The sequence below is a fragment of the Sardina pilchardus genome, chromosome 2 (genome assembly GCF_963854185.1).
Source record: "Sardina pilchardus chromosome 2, fSarPil1.1, whole genome shotgun sequence".
Lineage (NCBI taxonomy): Eukaryota > Metazoa > Chordata > Actinopteri > Clupeiformes > Clupeidae > Sardina > Sardina pilchardus.
The window spans coordinates 33626755-33647988 of record NC_084995.1 but is presented as its reverse complement, the minus strand read 5'-3'; the positions used below and the strand labels follow the sequence as shown (position 1 = coordinate 33647988).

At 41.0% G+C, this 21234-nt stretch overlaps 1 protein-coding gene across 1 annotated transcript; it reads right to left on the bottom strand.

Annotated features, from left to right (window-relative positions):
- Positions 1-3336: 3336 nt before the first annotated feature.
- On the bottom strand, positions 3337-20643 carry LOC134102264 (potassium/sodium hyperpolarization-activated cyclic nucleotide-gated channel 3-like). The gene is made up of 11 exons (XM_062556317.1): positions 20328-20643; positions 18818-19007; positions 18584-18691; positions 18364-18501; positions 16182-16343; positions 15987-16080; positions 14699-14826; positions 13508-13654; positions 12939-13176; positions 3802-3979; positions 3337-3433 (listed from the first exon to the last, which is right to left on the bottom strand). The coding sequence occupies exons 1-10, from the start codon at positions 20486-20488 to the stop codon at positions 3804-3806; spliced, it is 1542 nt and encodes a 513-aa protein (XP_062412301.1). The 5' UTR covers positions 20489-20643; the 3' UTR covers positions 3337-3433; positions 3802-3803.
- Between the last annotated feature and the right edge of the window lie 591 nt (positions 20644-21234).

Here is a 21234-nt window from a genome sequence, read left to right as displayed (position 1 = left end):
TTGTTCCTGTCAGGTTGCCATGGTCGTGGACACCTCAACAGGCACAAGCAAGATGCAATATACAAATGAAGAGGGTGGGAATAGTGCAATAGTGCAACATCAGTAGACTGAGGTATAGGATTAAACCAATATAGTGCAAGGCAGTTCAGTTCAATGATAATGTCTTAATAGCAGTACTGTGGCTAAGATTGAAGAGCACATGAGGTAGATGAGCAGAACAGATTGATTGACTGTTAGGTGTAAGGATGGGTGCTATTTCTGAGCGTTCGACAGAGTGACTGCTTGGGGGAAGCTGTCTTTGTGTCATCTGGTATTGGCAAACAGTGCCCTGTATCTTTATCAGAGGGAAGGAGGTTGAACAGTTTGTGGCAAGGATGTGAGGGGTCTGTAGAAATTTTTGCTGCCCTTTTTCCTGCCCCTGGACTGGTATAGGTCCTGGACGGAATGGAGTTCAGCTCCAATAATCCTCTCTGCAGCCCTAATTGTCCGTTGCAGTCTGTCCCTGTCTCGTTTGGTGGCTGACCCAAACCAGACAGACTGAATGATCGCTGAGTAGAAAGTGGTCAGCAGCTCCTTAGGCAGATTAAACTTCCTTAGTTGTCTCAAGCCTACCTTACATTGCCAGACTTTGCAAAGATTTGGAAAAGATTTTTGAAAAACTACAGTCTCAGACCCTCTCACATCTAAAGACAATTCATTGAGGTTTTAGTCACAGTCTAGTCACAGGCCAGTCTCAGATTAGGATTTTGCAAAGACTGTGGGTCACTATTTACAAGACTGCTGCTAGATTCCTTCAAATTATTTCCATCGTGCAATAGGCTACACGTCATCATTCACAGGAAATCACATGATAGCCTACTCATATCAAAGTAATTTTTTCGCGTTTCTGCAGCATTGTTTGATGTGTGACATCACTAACAGATATAGAGCTGTTCTGTCACGTAGAACAACCGACTAATAAATTATAAGAAATGAAATAACAAATAATCATAAAGGCTACAGCTGTCGCCTATTTTGCCCCTTCCTGTTTCATGTTCGCGCAAGGTTACTATTGGTTTTTAATGTTCACGTCACTATTTGCATGAGCCACGACTGAAAAGACTTCCGATAATATCAAACATGTTTGATATTGTCGTAACGGCAAAACTAGAAAAAGACTGCCTCCGACGGACTTAAAACCGCTAAGATTGGCACCTTACACTAAACGATTTAGATGACGGGAGCGCGCTGCGATTTCAGTACAACTCCCAAGATTTCCGCCCGATTTTGGAAATTTAGTCGCCGACTGTTAAAACAGACCAAAATCGTGCAATGTAAGCCAGCCTTCAGGAAGTATAACCTCTGTTGGGCCTTTTTCTGGATAGTGTCAATGTGGGGAGACCATTTTAGGCAGGGCCGGTGACAGGTGGGAGCTAGGGGGTGCTACAGCTCCCCCTGGATTGGCCATAGGACCCCTGTAGAACCCCCAAGAAAATAATGGTTTAACTAATCTAAAAATATTTAAATGCATCAAGAAACTTTATTTTCTGTGAAGAAAGACGCATGAATACACTGGACATGCAACTGTGTTCTCTTCGCAGAGCATGCTTTCTCTGTCTTATGTTCTACAGCGTTAGGGCCTCCTCAACGAGGAGATTGCTGCAAGCTACACAAAATATCCAAACGTCTTTTACGCAACTGATATCCATATTTCAAGTACACAAACATAAACTCCCCAGGACACGTGTGGGAGAGGGGTTGGTAAAGGATATCCCTGCAGCTGTAATTGGGCCGTAGGTACTAGGCCAAAGACCATACAGCGTAGCCCATGCTGCTGGAAGCGACCCAGGCCATCCCGTAATATGCAGCCAATTTCTTACAGTTTTTTCCAATCGTTTACACACTAAATCTAAAGATTATCAGACAGTTAACAAAACTTAACACTTAAGAAGCAAAACATCTGCGCAGAGTAGTACAACAGTAAGCACAAATTCAGCTTCACACTTTTTTGCAAAACATTACACACAGTGAATGTCAAAACGTAAAACACATTTTCCCACCTTAGACACAGATAAAGATTGTAAGGTACTTCCTTCTCATTACAAAGCCCTGGCTTGCCAATGACCACACTAATGAACAAATTGAATAATCACATCCACCAGGTGTGTAAGCACACATGTGCAAAATTGAAAACGCAGCACTCAGGTGTGTTATGCAGTCTTGCCTTGCCAACGAAGACATTGGGTGCCTCTCATCATGCCTCCTCGATCCTCGATGCTCGATCCTCGAGGGGCGTTCCCACTGATCTATAACTAACACTGGATAGACTATCCCATTGTTTCCCCCCCATCATTCTTTATGTAGATCAGTGAGGATCGAGGCATCGAGGAGCGAGGGAGGACGTATAAACGCTGCATGAGACGCACCCATAAGGTGCTTCACAACATGCCTCCTCGATCCTAGATCCTCGAGGGGCATTCCCACTGATCTAACTAACACTGGATAGACTATTTGAGTATTACGTATTGTTGTTACTTGTTTGTAGCTTTAGTTTTTCTTCAGTGACTGTAAGTGTACAGTACTTTTTATTTGTGTACAGATTTTTCTTTTTCTACACTTTACAGTAGTAAGAACTATATTTTTGCCATTTTCTGTTGATTGACTTGTCACTGTGACTGAACATATGGTACAGTGAAAGAAAGAAATATTGTCTGCAGCATCAGTTTTGTACATTGCTTGATGAGGGTTCATCAAAATATTTTTGTCATCTAAATTATCCTATAATGCTCTCAAACAATATGTCTGAATAAGATCCATATATTGGAAGAGGGTTTTTACAGATGTGTTTTGAATGTATTGTGTTAAGATAAGATGGAGACAGTGTAGAATCATTCAAAGAATGTGTTAGTGATATGAGAACAGTATAGGTTTTTATCAATTTGTTTATTGTTTTGACAGAAATATTCAAATTTCCATGCTAACAACCTGTTGCGTTCTGCTAATTTGGTGTGGTGTTTGGTTAATTGTGTGAAGTGTTTAGAAAAAAAAAGCCCTGTTTTCAAAATTGTGTGTTAACAATTGGAAAAAACTGTAAATGTAAAATCAATCCCGTCAGGACGTGCAATGGCTCCACTGGCCACAACGTCTGTACTTTCAGAAATCCAGAAACCAGCACATTTTCCAACAAACGTTGTGTCTGGTGAAATGTGGCAGCCCGAGACAGCTGTCTGTTTCACAGTGTCCCAGAGTTCATTTCAGATGTTAAGTCAAATCTTCCAAACAAAGATTTCCCCGATACCTTTCATTGCTCCAAATAACCTGGGAAATATGCATTGAATAAACATAAATTAAAATATACATTGTTTGAAAAAGAAACTTTATTATGAGGCAATAGAAATTGGGATCACGGTTTAAAAAGCCTGTGATCATTCTTCTTCAAGGTTTTGATCATGCACTGAAAAAGAAATTCACAACAGGAGAAAACAAATAAATTCTCTCTCTCTCTCTCCATCACAATATGTACAGTACAAAATGTCAGGATATGCAAAGAAAGCAAATATTCAAATGTATACCTTGTCTATTCATTTTTTTACTTGAATGTTGTCAATAACATTAGTAATATGATGCACGATCACAAAGCCTTATGGTTGTGACATTGGGGCATTGACATGAATTACTGATTTAGAAGTTCGAAATGTAATTTCTATCAGTTTCCGACTTAAGACTGAAATTGTGACACCCCTAGTAAATAACATAGATAGCTAATTAATTATGATGTACACAAAGGGTGCATGTCACAATGAAGGCAATTTACATCCTTACCTTTAACCATTGAGGATTTCCTGTCGTTTCTCTGCCTCAGAGGCAACCTTTCGCAGCCCGTCAGGGAAATGCTCCAATATCTTCTTGTATTTACAAGCACTAAGGCTGTACAGACGGCATGCAGTCAGTGCCCTCACAGTAGCTTGGCGCTTGCTCATTTCTGTTACCATGCATAACTCTGAAAGAGCAACAAACACAATCAGATATTCACTGACAAGAATACTATATTGTGGGGGCGCTGTGGCGCAGCAGGCTACAGCGTCTATACCATTTGCGGGTCCGAGTGCCCACGGGGACCCAGGTTCAAATCCGGCCTGCGGTCATATCCCAATCCCACCCCATCTCTCTCTCCCACTTATTTCCTGTCTACCTCTTCACTGTCCTATCATAATAAAGGCAAAAAGGCCAAAAAATATACTTTAAAAAAAAAAGAATACTATATTGTGAAAAGTGATTATTTTAATATCCACTTAGTAGGGGAAATACAACAACATATCCATGTGTCCTACAGTACATTCAATCATATCATAATTAGCAAAGTGGATAAGGAGCTGGGCTAGTGAAAATTGTGTGTTCAATTACCATTACCAATTACCCCAAGTGCATTGGTATTCCCTGGATTGTGCGGCTAAAAACCTGAGTGCGGAATGCCGCCGTCGAATGCACCAGTCAAGTGTCAAGTTTGATCATAAGTTTACAGCACAGGACACAGCACAGTTCAAAGGAATAAACAAAGAGTTGAGAAAGCAAATAAGGAAGTCAAAAGAGGCCCACAGAAAACACTTGGAGGAGCTGGCCAGATCAAAAGACCCCAGGAGACTGTGGAGTACTATGAAAACCTTGGCTGGGATGTCAGAGAAACCACGATCGCTCGTCGTACATGGATTAGTTGGCTACCGCAGAAGAACTCAACACCTTTTTCTCTCGCTTTGAAACCACGGGGGGCAGAAAGAGCTGAGCTCCGTCCCAGTACAGCCTGAGGACACAGTAATAATCTCAGTGACACAAGTAGCCAGAACTTTTAGACATCTCAATGCACGGAAGGCTTGGACCAGACAACATTAGTGGTTTTGTTTTAAAGACTTTCAGTGAGGAGCTGGCTATTGCATGGCAGCCTATATTTCAGCAATCACTGGACATGCATGCTGTCCCAACAGCCTGGAAAATATCACAGGTAATTCCACTCTCAAAGAAAGCCTGTCCTACAGAATGTAATGATTACCGACCTGTGGCTTTGATATCAGCCTTAATTAAGTCACTTTAAATCATTACACCCTTACTTACACAGTCAACGCAGGATAAATTGGATCCCTATCAGTTTGCATACAAACAGAAGAGGAATACAGAGGATGTGCTGGCCATGCTCATGCATCTGATGTCAAAACATCTGGATGCACCAAGCAAAGGCTCATATGCAAGAGTGTTGTTCACTGACTTTTCCTGTGATTAGTAGATAGGTGGATCATGATTTACTAATTAAGTTTTGCTTACGTCAAGACACACACAGAGACAAACACACACACACACACACACACACACACACAAACTTATGTAATACAGCAACAGGTTTTGTGAATTCAATGCTCTGAAGTAAAGATATTCATGCCAGCCTTAAGATGTGCATGATTTGATTGGCTGTTGGAATCCTGCTATCTGATTGGCTCCCAGAATCCTGCAATTTTATTGGCTGTGAGAATCCTGCAATCTGATCGGCTCTTAGAGTCCTGCAATTTCATTGGCTGTAGGAATACTGTAACCTGATTGGCTCCCAGAATTCTCCAATCTGATCGGCTACCAGAATTCTGCAATTTGATTGGCTGTTTGAATTCTGCTATCTGATTGGCTCCCAGAAACCAGCAATCTGATCGGAATATGGGAGTCCTCCCATCTTTGGCTCCCAGAATCTGCAATTTGATTGGCTGTTTGAATTCTGCAATCTGGTTGGCTCCTAGAATCCAGCAATCTGATTTGCTCCTAGAATCCTACAATCTGATAGGTTGTAAGAATCCTGCAATTTGATTGGCTGTTGGAATTCTGCAATCTGATTGGCTCCCAGAATCCTACAATCTGATTGGCAGTTAGAATTTCCCAAAAGTAATGCTGCCTACTCTCATTTTCTGTTTATGCCATCTCAGACACTTTTTGTTCATGACATCAAGTCAGCTGCAGTAACTGAGATTACAACATGAGTCAACGAGACAAGAGACATTGAGGAACAACGAGGAAACGAGCCGGGACACACTTGCCAGCATTGTTCAACAAGCACATTGGACATTGAATATACCAAATGGTAAATAAAAACTGTTTGTTTGACAAAGTGGTCCTGACTAAAATGGAACATAGTGTTAGTTCAGGCAGGCCACAGAGTCTTCCCCATGGAGTACATCCATTTGGAGAAAGAAGTGGAAAAAATAAGCTTACAAAATGTGATGTCTTCTTCTGTAATCATCGCAAAATCAATGTTGTGCTCTGACTGACATGAACATAGAGGCATTACCCTTCTGTAAAGGAATAATGACATTATGCATGTACACAGAGGCATGACCCTATTGTAAAAAAAAAACTACATCGACAAGTATGCATTCTGTATTTACAATAGAGCAACCAGTACCAGTAGCAAACATTCTCCTCTGAATGAACCTCTAACATGCTAATAAATCAGATGTTCTACAGCAACTGCAGACAGTACCAAAACTTTAAATTGCTTTCTTTTGTGGACACAGTTTATCCAGCTTTCTAAAAAAAAAAAAAACAGGGTGCTTGGTCTCAATGTGATGCTGTAATTTGCAAGCACCTCTTTGCAAACAACACACTGTGGTTGCAGAACATAACTAGAAAAGCACTCAGAGAGCGCAGACCTCCGCCTGCATTGCTCTTCAGGTTGTCATACATTTGAATCAAACTATTTAGATCGCCACCACGTGGCCATACCATGCCATTACACCACTAAGCAAAATACATAGGCGCCTCTGGCAACACATGTTTTCTTTGAATGATTTGGTGTTACAGTTTTTTCCAATCGTTTACACACTAAAATTAAGATTAACAGACAGTTAACAATACTTAACACTTAAGAAGCAAAACGCCTGCGCAGAGTAGTACAACAGTAAGCACAAATTCAGCTTCACACTTTTTGCGAAACATTACACACAGTGAATGTCAAAACGTAAAACACATTTTCACACCTTAGACACAGATAAAGATTGTTAGGTACTTCCTTCTCATTATAAAGCCCTGGCTTGCCAATGACCACACTAATGAACAAATTGAACTAGAAAACGTAATTTCGAGGAAATTACCAGTGCATGCAAAAGCAAGACATAAGATAAAATGTGAAACAAACTTAAATTTACAAACAGGTATGGACAGAGGAAGGTGAGGGAAGGGGGGGGGGGGGCAGTGTGTTGTATGTGGCTTAGGGACAGAGGTGGAAAAGTCCAACCAACCAGCTGATTCTAAGTAGTACAACTCTTCAGCCAGGCAGAGCAGCTAATTGGTGAGATCACCTGTGTTTAAGTGCACAGATAGAACCAATACGTGATTGGACTTTTACTCTCTGAAGCTTGACTTTTCCACCTCTGAGTGTGAGTGCGTGTGTGTGTGTGTGTGCGTGCGTGCGTGCGTGCGTGCGTGCGTGTGTGAGTGGATTTAAGTGGATGAAAGGAGCGTGGCTTTCTATGATGCAGTGAAATGTTAGGTTAAGGTGAGAATGTTGTGGAGTGCATGGAGAAGTGTGGTATATATGAAGTACTGCAGTCAGGTGTGTGTGTGTGTGTGTGTATGAGTGAATGGGTAGACAGAGAGAACTGATAATGCAGGTTCAATTTAACTGGCTGTCAATTAAACTTGATAGGCCCTTGAGCATCTGGCTCTTGATACAGGTGCAAATCAGCTTAATCAGCAGTGCAGTGCGATAGACCTCTGAAGTTCGCCTACAAAAAAGCTTGCCATATATGGGCAGTTGGCTTCAATTAACTCCCGGATCTCCTTATATGGGCAGAGGGCAGCTTCAGAGGTCTATGAAAAGTCAATGGGGAAAAATATTTTGCTAATATCTCAAAAAGTATCAAGTTTACAGAACTGAAATATACATAGACTTAGTCTTATTTTCAAGACCTACGTAACAAAGTTTGAACCAAGTTTCTACGTTAAACGGTTGAAGCGAATTAGGACCTGGTTAGGAGAAGAAGAAGAAGAAGAAGAAGAAGAAGATGCCTAGGAAGAACAGAACAGTGCATTTGCATGCACTGTAATAATCACATCCACCAGGTGTGTAAGCACACATGTGCAAAATTGAAAACGCAGCACTCAGGTGTGTTATGCTCGATCCTCGAGGGGCATTCCCACTGATCTATAACTAACACTGGATAGACTCTCCCATTGTTTTCGCCCCATCATTCTTTATGTCGATCAGTGAGGATCGAGGCCAGAGGAGCGAGGCAGGACGTATAAAAGCCCAAATGAGAGGCACCCATAGCCTGTGATGTGGTGAACTCTTATGGCCTGATCCAGAGACAGAGAGATGATTACAGTATTATGTATTGTTGTTACTTGTTTGTATTGCTGCTTTAGTTTTTCTTTAGTGACTGTAAGTGTACAGTACTAGTACTTTTTGTTAGTGTACAGATTTTTATTTTTCTACACTTTACAGTAGCAAGAACTATAATTTTGCCATGTTCTGTTGATTGACTTGTCACTGTAACTGAACATACAGTATGGTACAGTGAAAGATAGAAATATTGCCTGCAGCATCAGTTTTGTGCATTGCTTGATGAGGGTTCATCAAAATATTTTTGTCATCTAAATTATCCTAATGCTCTCAAACAATATGTCTGAATAAGATCCATATATTGGAAGAGGGTTTTTACAGATGTGTTTTGAATTTATTGTGTTGGTGTGTATAAGATGGACACAGTGTAGAATCATTCAAATAATGTGTTAGTGATATGAGAACAGTATAAGGTTTTATCAATGTGTTTATTGTTTTGACAGAAATATTCCATTTTGCTAACAATCTGTTATGTTCTGCTGATTGGGTGTGGTGTTTGGCTAATTGTGTGATATGTTTAGACAAAAAGAGCCCTGTTTTCAAAATTGTGTGTAAACGATTGGAAAAAACTGTAACATTCCATTCTAACAGTAATTGCATTGTTGTGTTCGTCAAACTCACGTCCTGTTCGCGACGCACCACCTCCTCAGACTGTTTGCGATTGTTAGCAAACGTTCGCCAAAAACTCAAGGCTAACGGAATACTGTTTGCGAACGTTCGCCTATGTTCACCTAAGTTCGGTGAACTTGAACGCACCTCTGGACTCGTACTCTAGGAATCGGTGGGGTGGGTGAGGTGGGATAAGGGTGAGCTTGAGTGAGTGTGAATGTACATGTGCTGTATTGTGTGTCTAATGTCTAGAGGACCCCCTCGAAAACAAGATGCTTCATCTCAAGGGGTTATCCTCTTACAGCAACAACTTGATGTACCACAAAGCGATACACAATATGACCGCCGCTCAGTCTTGCACATTCTCTCCGCAAATAGCAATCACGCTTTTGTTTCCATCGCCTACTCCATCCCCTATTGTAACTTTTATGTATGTAAATGAGTGTGTGCATGTGTGCGCTTGCTTTTGTGTATGAGTGCTTCTCTGTCTATGAGTGTGTGTGTGTGTGTGTGTGTGTGTGTGTGTGTCTGCTTGTGTGTGTTTTACTGTATGTGTTTCTATGTGTATATGTTCACTGTGTTCTCTGCTGTCACTGTCACTTCAATATCAGATCACACACACACACACGCAGGCACACACACACACACACACACGTATGCGCGCGAGTGCACACACACACACATATGCAGGCACACACTCAAACACACGCACACATACACACACACACACACACACACACACACACACACACAGGCACACACAGAGATACACCCACAGAGAGAGAGAAAGAGAGAACACACACAGAATACACACAGATAACACAGAACACACACAGACACAGAGAGAGAGCGAGAAAGAAAGAGAACACACACAGAATACACACAGCACACACACATATACACACATGGGCACACAGAAACGCACCCATACACACACACACACACACACACACACACAGGCTATAGTACATTACACACACACTCACTTCTCAGCTCCGGTGGTCTCACAAAACATACTCAAAGATGTATGTGTGTGTGTGTGTGTGCACTGTGCATCTGTGTGTGTGTGAGTGTGTGTGTGCACACTGTGCATCTGTGTGTGTGTGTGTGTGTGTGTGTGTGAAGTGTGTGTGTGTGTACTGTGCATCTGTGTGTGTGTGTGTGTGTGTGTGTGTGTGTGTGTGTGTGTGTGTGTGCATGCGTGTGGGCGTATTTGTGCATGTGTTATGTACATGTGTGTGCTGGTGCGTGTGTGTGTAGGTATGTGTCTGTGTGTGTGTATTTATGTGTGTGTGTGTGTGTGTGTGTGTGTGTATGTGCCTGTGCTTGTCTGTGTTTGTGTGTGTGTGTGTGTGTGTGTGTGTTTGTTCCTGCATGTTTGTGTGTGTGTGTGTCTGTATGACCGTAGCATCCAGCACCCAGAGCAACCATTCTCTTTTAAAACGTATATATTTGGAAACTAGTTCATTAAAGGTTTCTAATGGTGTCACTTATATGTTTCTAGGACAAAAACTAGCAGAGATTGTGATGTGTGTTTGGAACAGTTTTTCAAATCCCCAGCGGGGGACCACCATCTACAGGCCGATTTGTAATACAGTCCTGAATGTACACATAAATCCATTTATTTTATAGCCCCCCATGGATGAAATTCCACAAAACTTGGCATATTCCCAGGGGGTGTCAGGTTAATCATACACATGAAATTTGGTGCAGTTCATAACATCTCATCTGAAGATAGGGGCAATTAAAGCAATATTACATTGCATTTTCAATTTTTACCTTGGGGGTGCAAATCACAAATGACTGGTTATAAGCTAAGTTGATGCAAGCTCTTGAGACCAACATACCATAAACATTTTGTCATCCTCGGTGCCACGGTTCAGGTAGTTATGTAGGAAAAACTGTCATTGTTGGGCTTCGGGCGGGGGCAGCGCGGGGGTGGAGTGACCCCCGGGGACGAAACAAAATTTTTCCACAGAAGTCTACTGGGGCTACATGCCCATCAAGTTTCATGTGCTCCGGTGTTATGGTGTCCCGGGAATCGTTGACGAAAAATGAAATAAAAAAAAAAAAAAACTTTGACATCAACTATATGACCGCTTCGCTAGCTATGCTAGCGGCGGTCATAATAAAATGTCAAAATGTCAAAGCCGCAGACACTGTATTCTTGTGTGGATGATTTGCAGAGGACATAAACTGAGATAAGGACCTGAGAAAAAAAGCTGGCGTGCGTTTCCCGATAACGAAGACGCACTTAACGAGGGTTTTCTACGATTCATCTTAAGATCGATCGTTTGATTTTTTCGACTGTTTAACCCTAACCCTAACCTGCTCGTAGCGTGAACGCGTGTGCACTGATCTTAAGATGCTCTTAAGGGGAGCTGTCCACGTTAATGGTTCTGAAATATCCCCTAATTTGATGGTGATGTCACGTGACTGCACGTCACAACTAGGCCGAGGCCTACCGTCTGAACTTCGGATCGATACAGTAGCCTACACTGTTAGACTTTTCAGCAATTTCTACAGTACTTTACTTCATATCTTACAGTAAAATACTTGAAATGATTATTCCAGTAAGTTACTGTAAATATGGGGATTTATGCCTGATAAGTGTGGTAAGTCACCAGGTTTTTTAAATGTGTGGTAAATTACCACAATATCAAAATTGCGGTAATCTACTGTAGCCTACGTCACCTGCGACCACTCAGTGTGCTTTATAACGTACTCTACAATCAGTTCGAAGCGAGCAGGTCCTACAACGAATGTAGTTTCCTCTCGACTGGAAAGAGAACTGGACAAAAAGGTAACTGTACTTTTACAAAACAGCCACATGAAACCCTCTCCACAGGTCTTCTTGTCGTTAATGTTTGGGAAAATGGCAGCTATCGATATAATATGACACCGTCAACTTTCTGGCAACAGACATAATCACATTCAATTAAGTAGCTAGATGTTTTTACTTAGGCCTAATATAAGATAGCCTACACAAAGATAATGGCTTTTCTGGCAACGTCTCGTTTATAACTTGTTTGTAGGCTACTTTTGTCCGCTTTAATCACATCATTATGTCCATTGAATGAATGCTATTTTGCACGCTCTGAATCATCACAAGTAAATACAATAAATAATGGTAATGTAAGTTGGATAATTATACTCTTAGCTGTAATCCCCCTGTATATCCTGCTGGTGACTCCACTGAGGCATAGGCTTAGCACTGCTACGCGTTAAGATGCTCTTAAGCCCGGCGCCCACCGGACACGCCGTTCAGCGGTATTCGGCGGTCTGGGCTTGACGCGCAGGATTTTAGAATAGTTTTCTATCTCTGTGCGGCTGCTGCGCGGCAGACGTTTCCAGTGGGCTTTGCTCCTTTGAAAACAATGAAGTTCTAATTTGTTTATTGTCGCGGCGTGCCGCGTACGTGTCCGGTGGGCGCCGGGCTTTAGTCAGTAACGAGAACTCTGGAGCACTCGTAGATCTACGAGTGTTTTCACGATGCTCCTCGGAAATGTCGCGGCGGCAGCAGCGCAACGCTTCAACAACACTTTACTAACATTTCCGGAAAGGTACTGACTCGATTAAATTCATTCTGGACTCTCTATCCGACCACATAAAGACGTGGGGATACTTCGGTTTGGCTTTAGGGACCCTCTACTCACTACCACGTAAGTGTAGTGTTGTTTGGAACAGTAGAAGAGGTATAAAAATAGCGTTTTGTAGTGGCGAAAGGACCTGCCCCGGTCACTTCCAGGCTAACGAGTTTTGACTAAAAACGGTGAACTCGAACTTTCTCAAAATACATCCGAATGACATGATTTTGGTGTCAACTCAACGTATGTACTCCCAATAGTCCGAAAAATTGATCTAAAGTGCATTTCACTCCGGATTATCCCTTTAAGACGTTCGTAAGAGGGACTTTACGATCATCTTAGGCTTACGATGCTTTCGGGGAACGCACCCCTGGACAGTTGACATCTGTTACCTCCAAAGAAAGAGCCATCTGTCAGTATCTTCGTGAATTCAGGCGTCTCCACTTGTACTTGGCCCCTCTCTATGAAAAACATGCAGTCACCCACTGCCCCACTTCGAATGATGAGCTCTCCTTCAAGAAAGTATTCAAACTCCAACATTTCCAGCACCTCTGACAGAAAGATAGGGTCGGCATCTTGGAAGACTGGGTGTCTTTGGATCAGAGGGGAGCAATTGTAGTGTATAAGTTCCTGTTTAAGAGAAGAGTATGGCTCATTAGAACAAACATTGAAGAAAGAAAGAATATAGTGCTAAGTTCTTTATTACTGTAAATGTGACATTCGTAACAGAATCTGGTAGCAGACGTGACATTTGTAACAGAATCTAACACAGCAACATCTCTAGCTGTACATCTAGGATGTGTAAATGGTGATGTGTCTTTGCTGACCACTTGTGATCAGATCCCCTAAAACATATAAAAATTAAAGTAAACTGGGCCTTACTGATATACTGTATGTGACTTTATCAGGTAAGGTACACAGCAATCTATGTAGACTGAAATGAACAAAATTTCCAAGTTACCCGTCTTAGAGGTTCATTGAGGTCCATCAGAATATCACGCTCATCAAACCACATTCCCTGGTATCGGCTATATAAATGATCAAGGGCTCTCAGGCGCAGGTTAAGTGGTATGCGACTCAATTGCATATACTGTCTCAACTCATTTTTCTGGGAAACACAAAACACATTTTGTGATTAGGTTTGAAATGAAATCAGTCTAACAGTCAATTGCAGCAACATCCCCTAGATGATTTATAGCTAACAGATATAACACATCTTGCAACAAGACACACTATGTTATGACAAATCTAATCATTCCTACAAACTGACAATGACAAGCTTAAGGAGCATACATCTTTGGGGTCAGTATCCTGGACATGGATTAAACCTACAGTAGTATTGGCCTAGAAGAGAACTTCAGAGAGTATTTCCACTGAGAAAGCGTCTATGGCCATTTTAGAAAGGAGTAAGCTAACATAGTTTCCCATATAGTGCATACACTGCATCACTCATAAACAACGGTAAACAGTTCTAAATACTGTCTTCCTGACTGTTTTAGAAAATGGCGCAGAAGATGTACTAGTACATTCCGATTGTACTTGTAAGTTATATTTTCAAGAGGGAAGTTGAGGTCGAATTCCCAAGATGGCTGTGCAGTAGGCTAAATGAGAGATATGGAAATGTACTGTTGATTTGCAATTTTGTCTTTTTCATATCTCATTAAATCAGTCATAGACACAAAAGGTGTCAATGTATAAAGACAAAGACAAAGACAAAATAGTGAGTTTTGCTATTTTGCGTGGAAATACTTCATTAGCTAAACAGGGCTCATCACCGCCTGTCACCGCCCTCCAACGCAATTTGCGGTGCCCGTAATTGAACAGTATAATTAGTACAAGTACAAGCGCAGCTGAATGGCGTTAACTAATGGCAAAATTAAAAAGAATCAAAACTTTAGCGACCATACATGATGATAAAATGTCAGCAAGCAGCTATATAATGCAGAGTAGCAGTTCTACTCAACTTTAAAAAAAAAAGAAAAAAATACTTGTGTACGTAAGCAATGACATATTTAATACCCTAGATAGTCTAGCAGATTGGGCAGTGGATGATGTGAAAGTACGGCACTACAAAGGCAAACCTAAGTTCCTTACATGGTAGGATTTTGCATTTCTCAAACTATCTGGTACACAGAAATAATGCACACCTCACCTTTTGATTGTAGACATTCTCACTTGCCCTGGAGTTAGTCACCAGGGCTGTTATACGAGCCAGAAGCAAGGCATACATGACTGTTCCCACCATCATGCTTATTATATCAACCCACAGATGTAGGACACCTGAAAGGATAAGGTTTCAAATTAATAAAACATATTCTACATATGTGGGAAGATTGTGTACGCATAGTGACACATTGATATCTGCCTACTGCACCAATAACCTTTCCACATTCTGTTTGAATGTGCAAAACTCTGAAATATCCTTTCAACGACACTCCCAGACCTACATGATTTTCACCACACATGTCTAACAACTTGACTCACGACCACCCCTACCACTCCTCCTTCAGCTCATCTAATCCAATGTTACATCTAAGAGAGCCATCAGTTGAAAATGGACCACAGTAGCCGAGACTCTCCACTATCCTGAGCTACAATATCTCCATCACTTACTCCATTACTTCTCTCACACTCCACATGTCCACCACACTATTCATGCACATAGTGTGTCTAACATGACTTTTCTAACAGATTGCCATCAAAATCGTGCTTTCACAACCACGGCGTCATCTTAAATAGGCTAATATCGCTCTAAGGTCGCCAGCAAAACGATGCTTGAAAAACATCTATTTCGCTGGAAGGGCAAGGGGCTAGCAACAGGACAGCAGTACAGAGACTGACAAGTCCAGAGAGACAGGTATGAGACACACACACACACACACATTTTCACACACACACACACACACACACACACACACACCACACCACACCACACCACACCACACCACACCACACCACACCACACAACATACAGTAACTAGAAAAGCACTCAGAGAGTATTGTATTGTTCTTCCTAGGTTGTCATACATTTGAACCTAAACTATTCAGATCGCCACCACATGGCCATACCATGCCATTACACCACTTAGCGAAACACATAAACGGCTCCGGAACGATACGGATCACTCCAAAAATGTAATCGTTTCTTCCTTGGGTCATTTCAGACCTTCCCTGAAAATTTCATCAAAATCCATCCATTACTTTTTGAGTTACCTAGCTAACAAACAGACAGACAAACAAACAGACAGGCCCTGATGAAAACACAACCTCCTTGGTGGAGGTAAATATAATAAACCCTGAACGAAAGGATTTCTTACAGTTACAGCATATTAAAAACCTTGGTGTTACCCGTAAAGGCAGGCAGGGTCGACGGCAGTTGTGGTGTGATGAGATCTCAAGCAACATGTGTGCAAACAATGAGAATGTACAGATTTTCTCACCCTTAGGAGCTCCAATAGATCCATAGTTCAGGGTCATCATGTGGCAAAGTGAACGAAACATGCATCTTGTGTATTGCAAAGTCATAGATTTGTTCTATGTTCAACAGAAAAAAAATAAAATAGTTTTATATTTGCACATTGCACTTTTTTAAGTTCTCTAAGAAAGAAGGAAATTGTGTATTATGTAAGACCAACCTGAAGTCCTTCCTGAGTGATCCAGCTATTTTCTGGAAATTCTTCGATTACCGCCACCAGGAAGTGGAAGCAGGCGCTCCAATGGCATATAAAAATGATGATTACAACCATATGCAGAAACTGAAGGAAAGTAGCAACGGCTCCTACATTCCAGCCATGGACCTAATATTTAGGAAGATAGATCAATGAAAGACAAATAAGCTGTCAGGATGCTGGTAGTGTAGTGGCTAAGGTGCTGGGTCAATTTGCAGTACAGGTAGGCAGAAAAGTTGAAGGTTTGATTTTCAGCTAGGCCTGTCAACTGTTGTGGGTAATGTGTCACTGCACGTTACTGTGTTTAGTTACTTTATTGCGTAATGACGTGCTGCGCTTCTATCCTAGGCAATGTGGTAAATTTCCATTGAAAAGCCTGTGTACCTGTGTAATGTAATAATTCCCCAATATTGTCAATATTGTGATAATTTAACAGCAGAGCACCTCTTTATTGGGTTCAAGTGGTGATACTGTGTAAGCAACACAAACTCGAGAGCTCTAGCACCACCAACAGGTCAAAGTTGGACATGCATGAACGTTCATTAAAGGGATAGTTTGGGTTTTTACACATCAAACTCTATGGCATCCCCACCACCAGTGTAGTACTGTACATCAACACTGACTTACCCTCGACAGCGTCCTGTGGGCCGAGTTTCTGTCCAAATTTGTTGCTGACGAAAGTAGTCTGGCCAGTTGGCTGGGGTGAGTGGGGTTACGAAAATAAAGCGTTTTTTTCCTCAAAACAATGTGGTAAAAACAGTGACACATTTGCTTACAAAAATGTTGTCCACGCGCAGTGATAGGAATCGAGAAAAATAGTGCCAAGTGATAACGAGGTTTGAATTTTTCCTGGACAACGTTTTTGTGGTGCAAATATATCACTCTTTGGAACGCATATGGTTTTGAGAAGAAAAACACTTTACTTTCGTGACCCCAGCAACTTGCCGGACTACTTTCTTCAGCATCAAAAACCGGCTGGATCTCGGCTCACAGGACGCTGTCGGGGGGTAAGTCAGTGCTGATGCATAACGTTGCTGACAGGGAACCCATATAACTTCGTGTCTTAAAACCTGAACTATCCCTTTAACATTTGACCTGTTCATCCGTTTTTCACAATGTATCTGGAACCCTTGGGCCAAGCCGAGTTTAAAACATCCTTAATATCTTTTTCAGCCATATTGGATTTCCTGCCATCTTTGATTTGATCCATAACCTTTAAAAGGCACCCCAAAAGGACACCCAACACATTTGACCTCTGGGGGATGTTGAACAGGAAATTAGCTCATATCTCTGCAAGGTTTTTATTCATCCAAACCAAACTTGGCACATAGTCTTAAGACCCCCATCCTGATGATGATGCACAAATAACTTGGTGACATTTGACCTTTGTGCGGGATCACGTCACAGTCAATCTATTGCTTATTAATTCTGAAACTGTTGATGGCATGTTCCATCCCGTTCAAATGCTTGTGTGCTTGACACAAGGGTGTTCCCATCCTGCCTTGCGCGGTGATTTCATTCACGCTGCTAAGGCAGTCTGGAAACTACCGCCCTAATTTTTGACTGAGATAGGGGACCAATCACAGAACAGGGGGGGAAGCAAGACCATGATGAGCTACAGTATGTACAGACGCATTTGATAGACATCCGTGGCGCCCATTGAACGGGTGGCATTTTTTCAAATACGAGAAAATGAACGTCTGGTTGCCAGACCACGTCTCATTTGAGAAGTGGTAGGCGCTAGCCAGGCTAACTATGTGCACAAATGACTAAATGTTGTGGAGGTTGAACTAATGTTGTAATGTTATGAGAAGTTTCATTCTGATCTGAGAAAAGCACCAAAGTGACTGAGAAAAACTGTAAATGCTGTCCCCTTAATGCTGGCTACAACAAACTAATAAATATTGGTTAGCGTTATCAGCCCATTCTATCTTGGTGCATCTCTTTTTCGATGCACAAGTTAGATGCATCTATTTGTAACAGTGGAACAAGTGGAAGACAACATGTTGCAAGCTTTGAAGAGAAGAGTGGATAAATGAAATCAAACTGGGAAATGCTGTTGTCATCTTACATCACAGAAGTGGGTCACTTGTGCAGAGATAAAAGTGAAAGTAACGATAACAATAGGAAATATATGAGATGCACTTGCCTCTTCCCATCTCCGAGCATATCGTAGCAGCCTGGAGAATCTTAGTAGGCGTAACAAGCTGAATAATCTTGTTAATTTGATCAGTTTCACCATTCGTACACCTGCCATTCCAAATGCATCTGGGTGAGGTCCCAAAGTCTGAAGGAAAAAAAAACACTCCATTCAGCAAAGAAGACTCTGAATTCAGTGTCAGATTTATGGAGAAATGATTTGCACCCACCTCAATAATTAGAATTAGATAGTCAACTGGCAACACAGCTATTAAGTCTGGGAAGAACCATGTTTTCAGATAATGATTCCTTATTTTGTCGGTTTCCAAAACAACATCCTTGAAAGCAAAATGTACATAATGTAAAATAGTAGCCTTCATTTTAAATTTAGATGGTTACTTCTGTTTCGTAACTTCAACACTGTTTCACTACTACGCTATAATCATGTGGTTAACATTACTTACATTAATTTCCTCACTCCGGTACCCAATGCGGAAGTTTAGGCATAAATCCATGATGAACAACACATCCACGATTGCATTTAATGCAATCCATGCAGGACTAAAATGCTTTTGAGTGAAAAAGCTTACACTCAAAGGAACAGCAATCACATTTACAAAAGTTACCAGCATCACGATGACCAGCCAGTATTTCCTAGAAGAAGTAACAATGGGTATGAGTATATGACATTAGTCAATACTGTCTAATACAATCATCCTACTACAATCTTCCTACAATAACAAAGATGTGGAGGGCCCGACAGTAATTGTAAATTTAAAGGTTGGATATATCCTCATTTTATTACTTAAGGCATTAAGATTCATTTCCAAAAGATGATTTTATATCCCTCTTTTTAGTCACTTTTAGCATGGGGTGCCAACACTTTCAGCCATGTACAGTATATGCCACTCAATTAAGTAATCATGGCAAGAATTATGTTCACAATAAAAAATGGCTGACCACCTCACATTTCCCAGAATGCCACTGTCCATAGTATTCTTAACACATTATTTATCACATATTAATCTTGACTAAAATTGAATCTCAAATGCAATAAGTAAGTAATAAGTAACTTTTTCCATTTTTAAGAATATAGGCTAGTGTTAAAATGGACAAAAAAATCTAAGCTGACAACCTGGCTAGAACCTGGCTAGAACTCATGTTTAGGGGTTAAACTTGGCAGCCCTTATTGTCTCTGGTCTACACTACTAACGTTTATGTTAGGCTGCATCTGTTAAATGTTTGCCACGAACTAAAGCTGGTTCAGTTTGTAACTAAATGCCTATCTGTTCACGTGTTTGTAATGCTGGTGGAAGTATCAGGCAAAAATTGGGCTGGCAAGATAACAGTGAAGGCCCGCTGCTACAGATCTATGAAGAAATCAGAAACGCCGCCACACCTGACAGTAGGACTAGTTAAAAAGACACGGTCAAAGTTAGGTTGAACATGTTCAAAAGTGCCCTATTTGTTCTTGCTCTTGCTTTTCACTCTTGCTAAGTAAAAACAATACAACAAAATATGTATTTCGATTAACTTTTATTTTGTGTGTAAAAGGCCATGAGGTGAGTAGAATGAGAAAATAAGTAGAAGTGAATAACTAAAAGATTATAGAACCTGTGAGGTGACTCGACTAGCACTCTTCAGAACTGTTTCAGCGGCGCAAATATCGTGACCTTTTTTGCGGAAATGACATTAGGCTCTGGCGTGCCCAGCTGTATCCAAAGTGCTTGACACAAGGAACATTATGCAAGACTCATGTTCGAAACCCCAAAAAACCTTGTTGTTTTACTTGGACAATTCCTGTTTCTAGACTAGAGCATTATGTGTGGATAAAGCTTAGCAGCTAGCTGCTACTTATCGTAACGTAGCTAACATGAATATTAGCACACAAGCGTCCAGCTGCTAGAGATACAGTAGCACTATCTCACTTGAGAAACAAGATTCATAGCAAAAGGTCATTGTGGTTTTACTCACCTGAATGGACTATAAGGGTGTATAACCAATGTCTTTTCTTCACGGGCCTTCTCTACTGCTGTATTTAAGGCATTGGTGCTGCCATAGATGTTAACTGTAGTCTTGTTTATTTCAGGCAGTGTGAGAAATTGCCGGAAATTAAATCTAGGGTTTTCCGTCATGATTGCTATAGGCCTAACCTGTTTTCCTACAACCTCTTAATAGAAATATATCCTAACTAATGCATTCATGATCAACCTTTAAAAAACTAATATAGCAGTGCTAGTCTATCTCATAGGCCTACTGTCCGCTGCCCGTCCGTCGTGACTAACTGTTCTGAAATCAGTGGAACCTATGAAGTTAAATGAAAACACTCCATACGTCATATTTAGAGACAACAAGAAACGCGAAGGAGGTGAATGATAGCCTAATAATAATAATCTTTAATATAGAGCGCTTTTCTAAACATAGGCCTAGTTTCAAAGTGCTTTGCATATTAAAAGAATAAGCAGAACAAAAATAGCACAAAAATGAAATGTCTAAAAACAATTTTAAAAAAAGACCATATTATATCAACATTAGCAAGAATAAAGAAAATGTATAAAAAAAACTGCAATAGGCCTACTCAAAACACTACACAAAGCAAAACAAAAACAAAACAAGACAAAAAAAAAACAAAAAAAAGCTTAAATAAACTCCTTAAAAGCTTTACGGTAAAGATGTACGGAAGCGTATTGCATTCATGAAAAAAACACTGAAAAAAATCTGTCCCCTTTAGTTGCAAGCCGTCACTCAGGAATGGTTAATAACCTTTGCCTGCAGACCTTAATGCGCATGTAGGGCTATAGGGCCCTAGCATATCAGAAATGTAACCAGGGGAAAGGTCATGAAGAGCCGTAAATGTAACAAGCAACACATTGAAATCAAT

Coding starts and splice junctions, on each gene's coding strand:
- LOC134102264 (XM_062556317.1), bottom strand. CDS start 20,488: ATGACGGAAAACCCTAGATTTAATTTCCGGCAATTTCTCACACTGCCT. Junction 18,692..18,817: donor ACCGGAGTGAGGAAATTAAT/GTAAGTAATGTT, acceptor TTTGCTTTCAAG/GATGTTGTTTTGGAAACCGA. Junction 14,827..15,986: donor ATCTATTGGAGCTCCTAAGG/GTGAGAAAATCT, acceptor TTATCCTTTCAG/GTGTCCTACATCTGTGGGTT.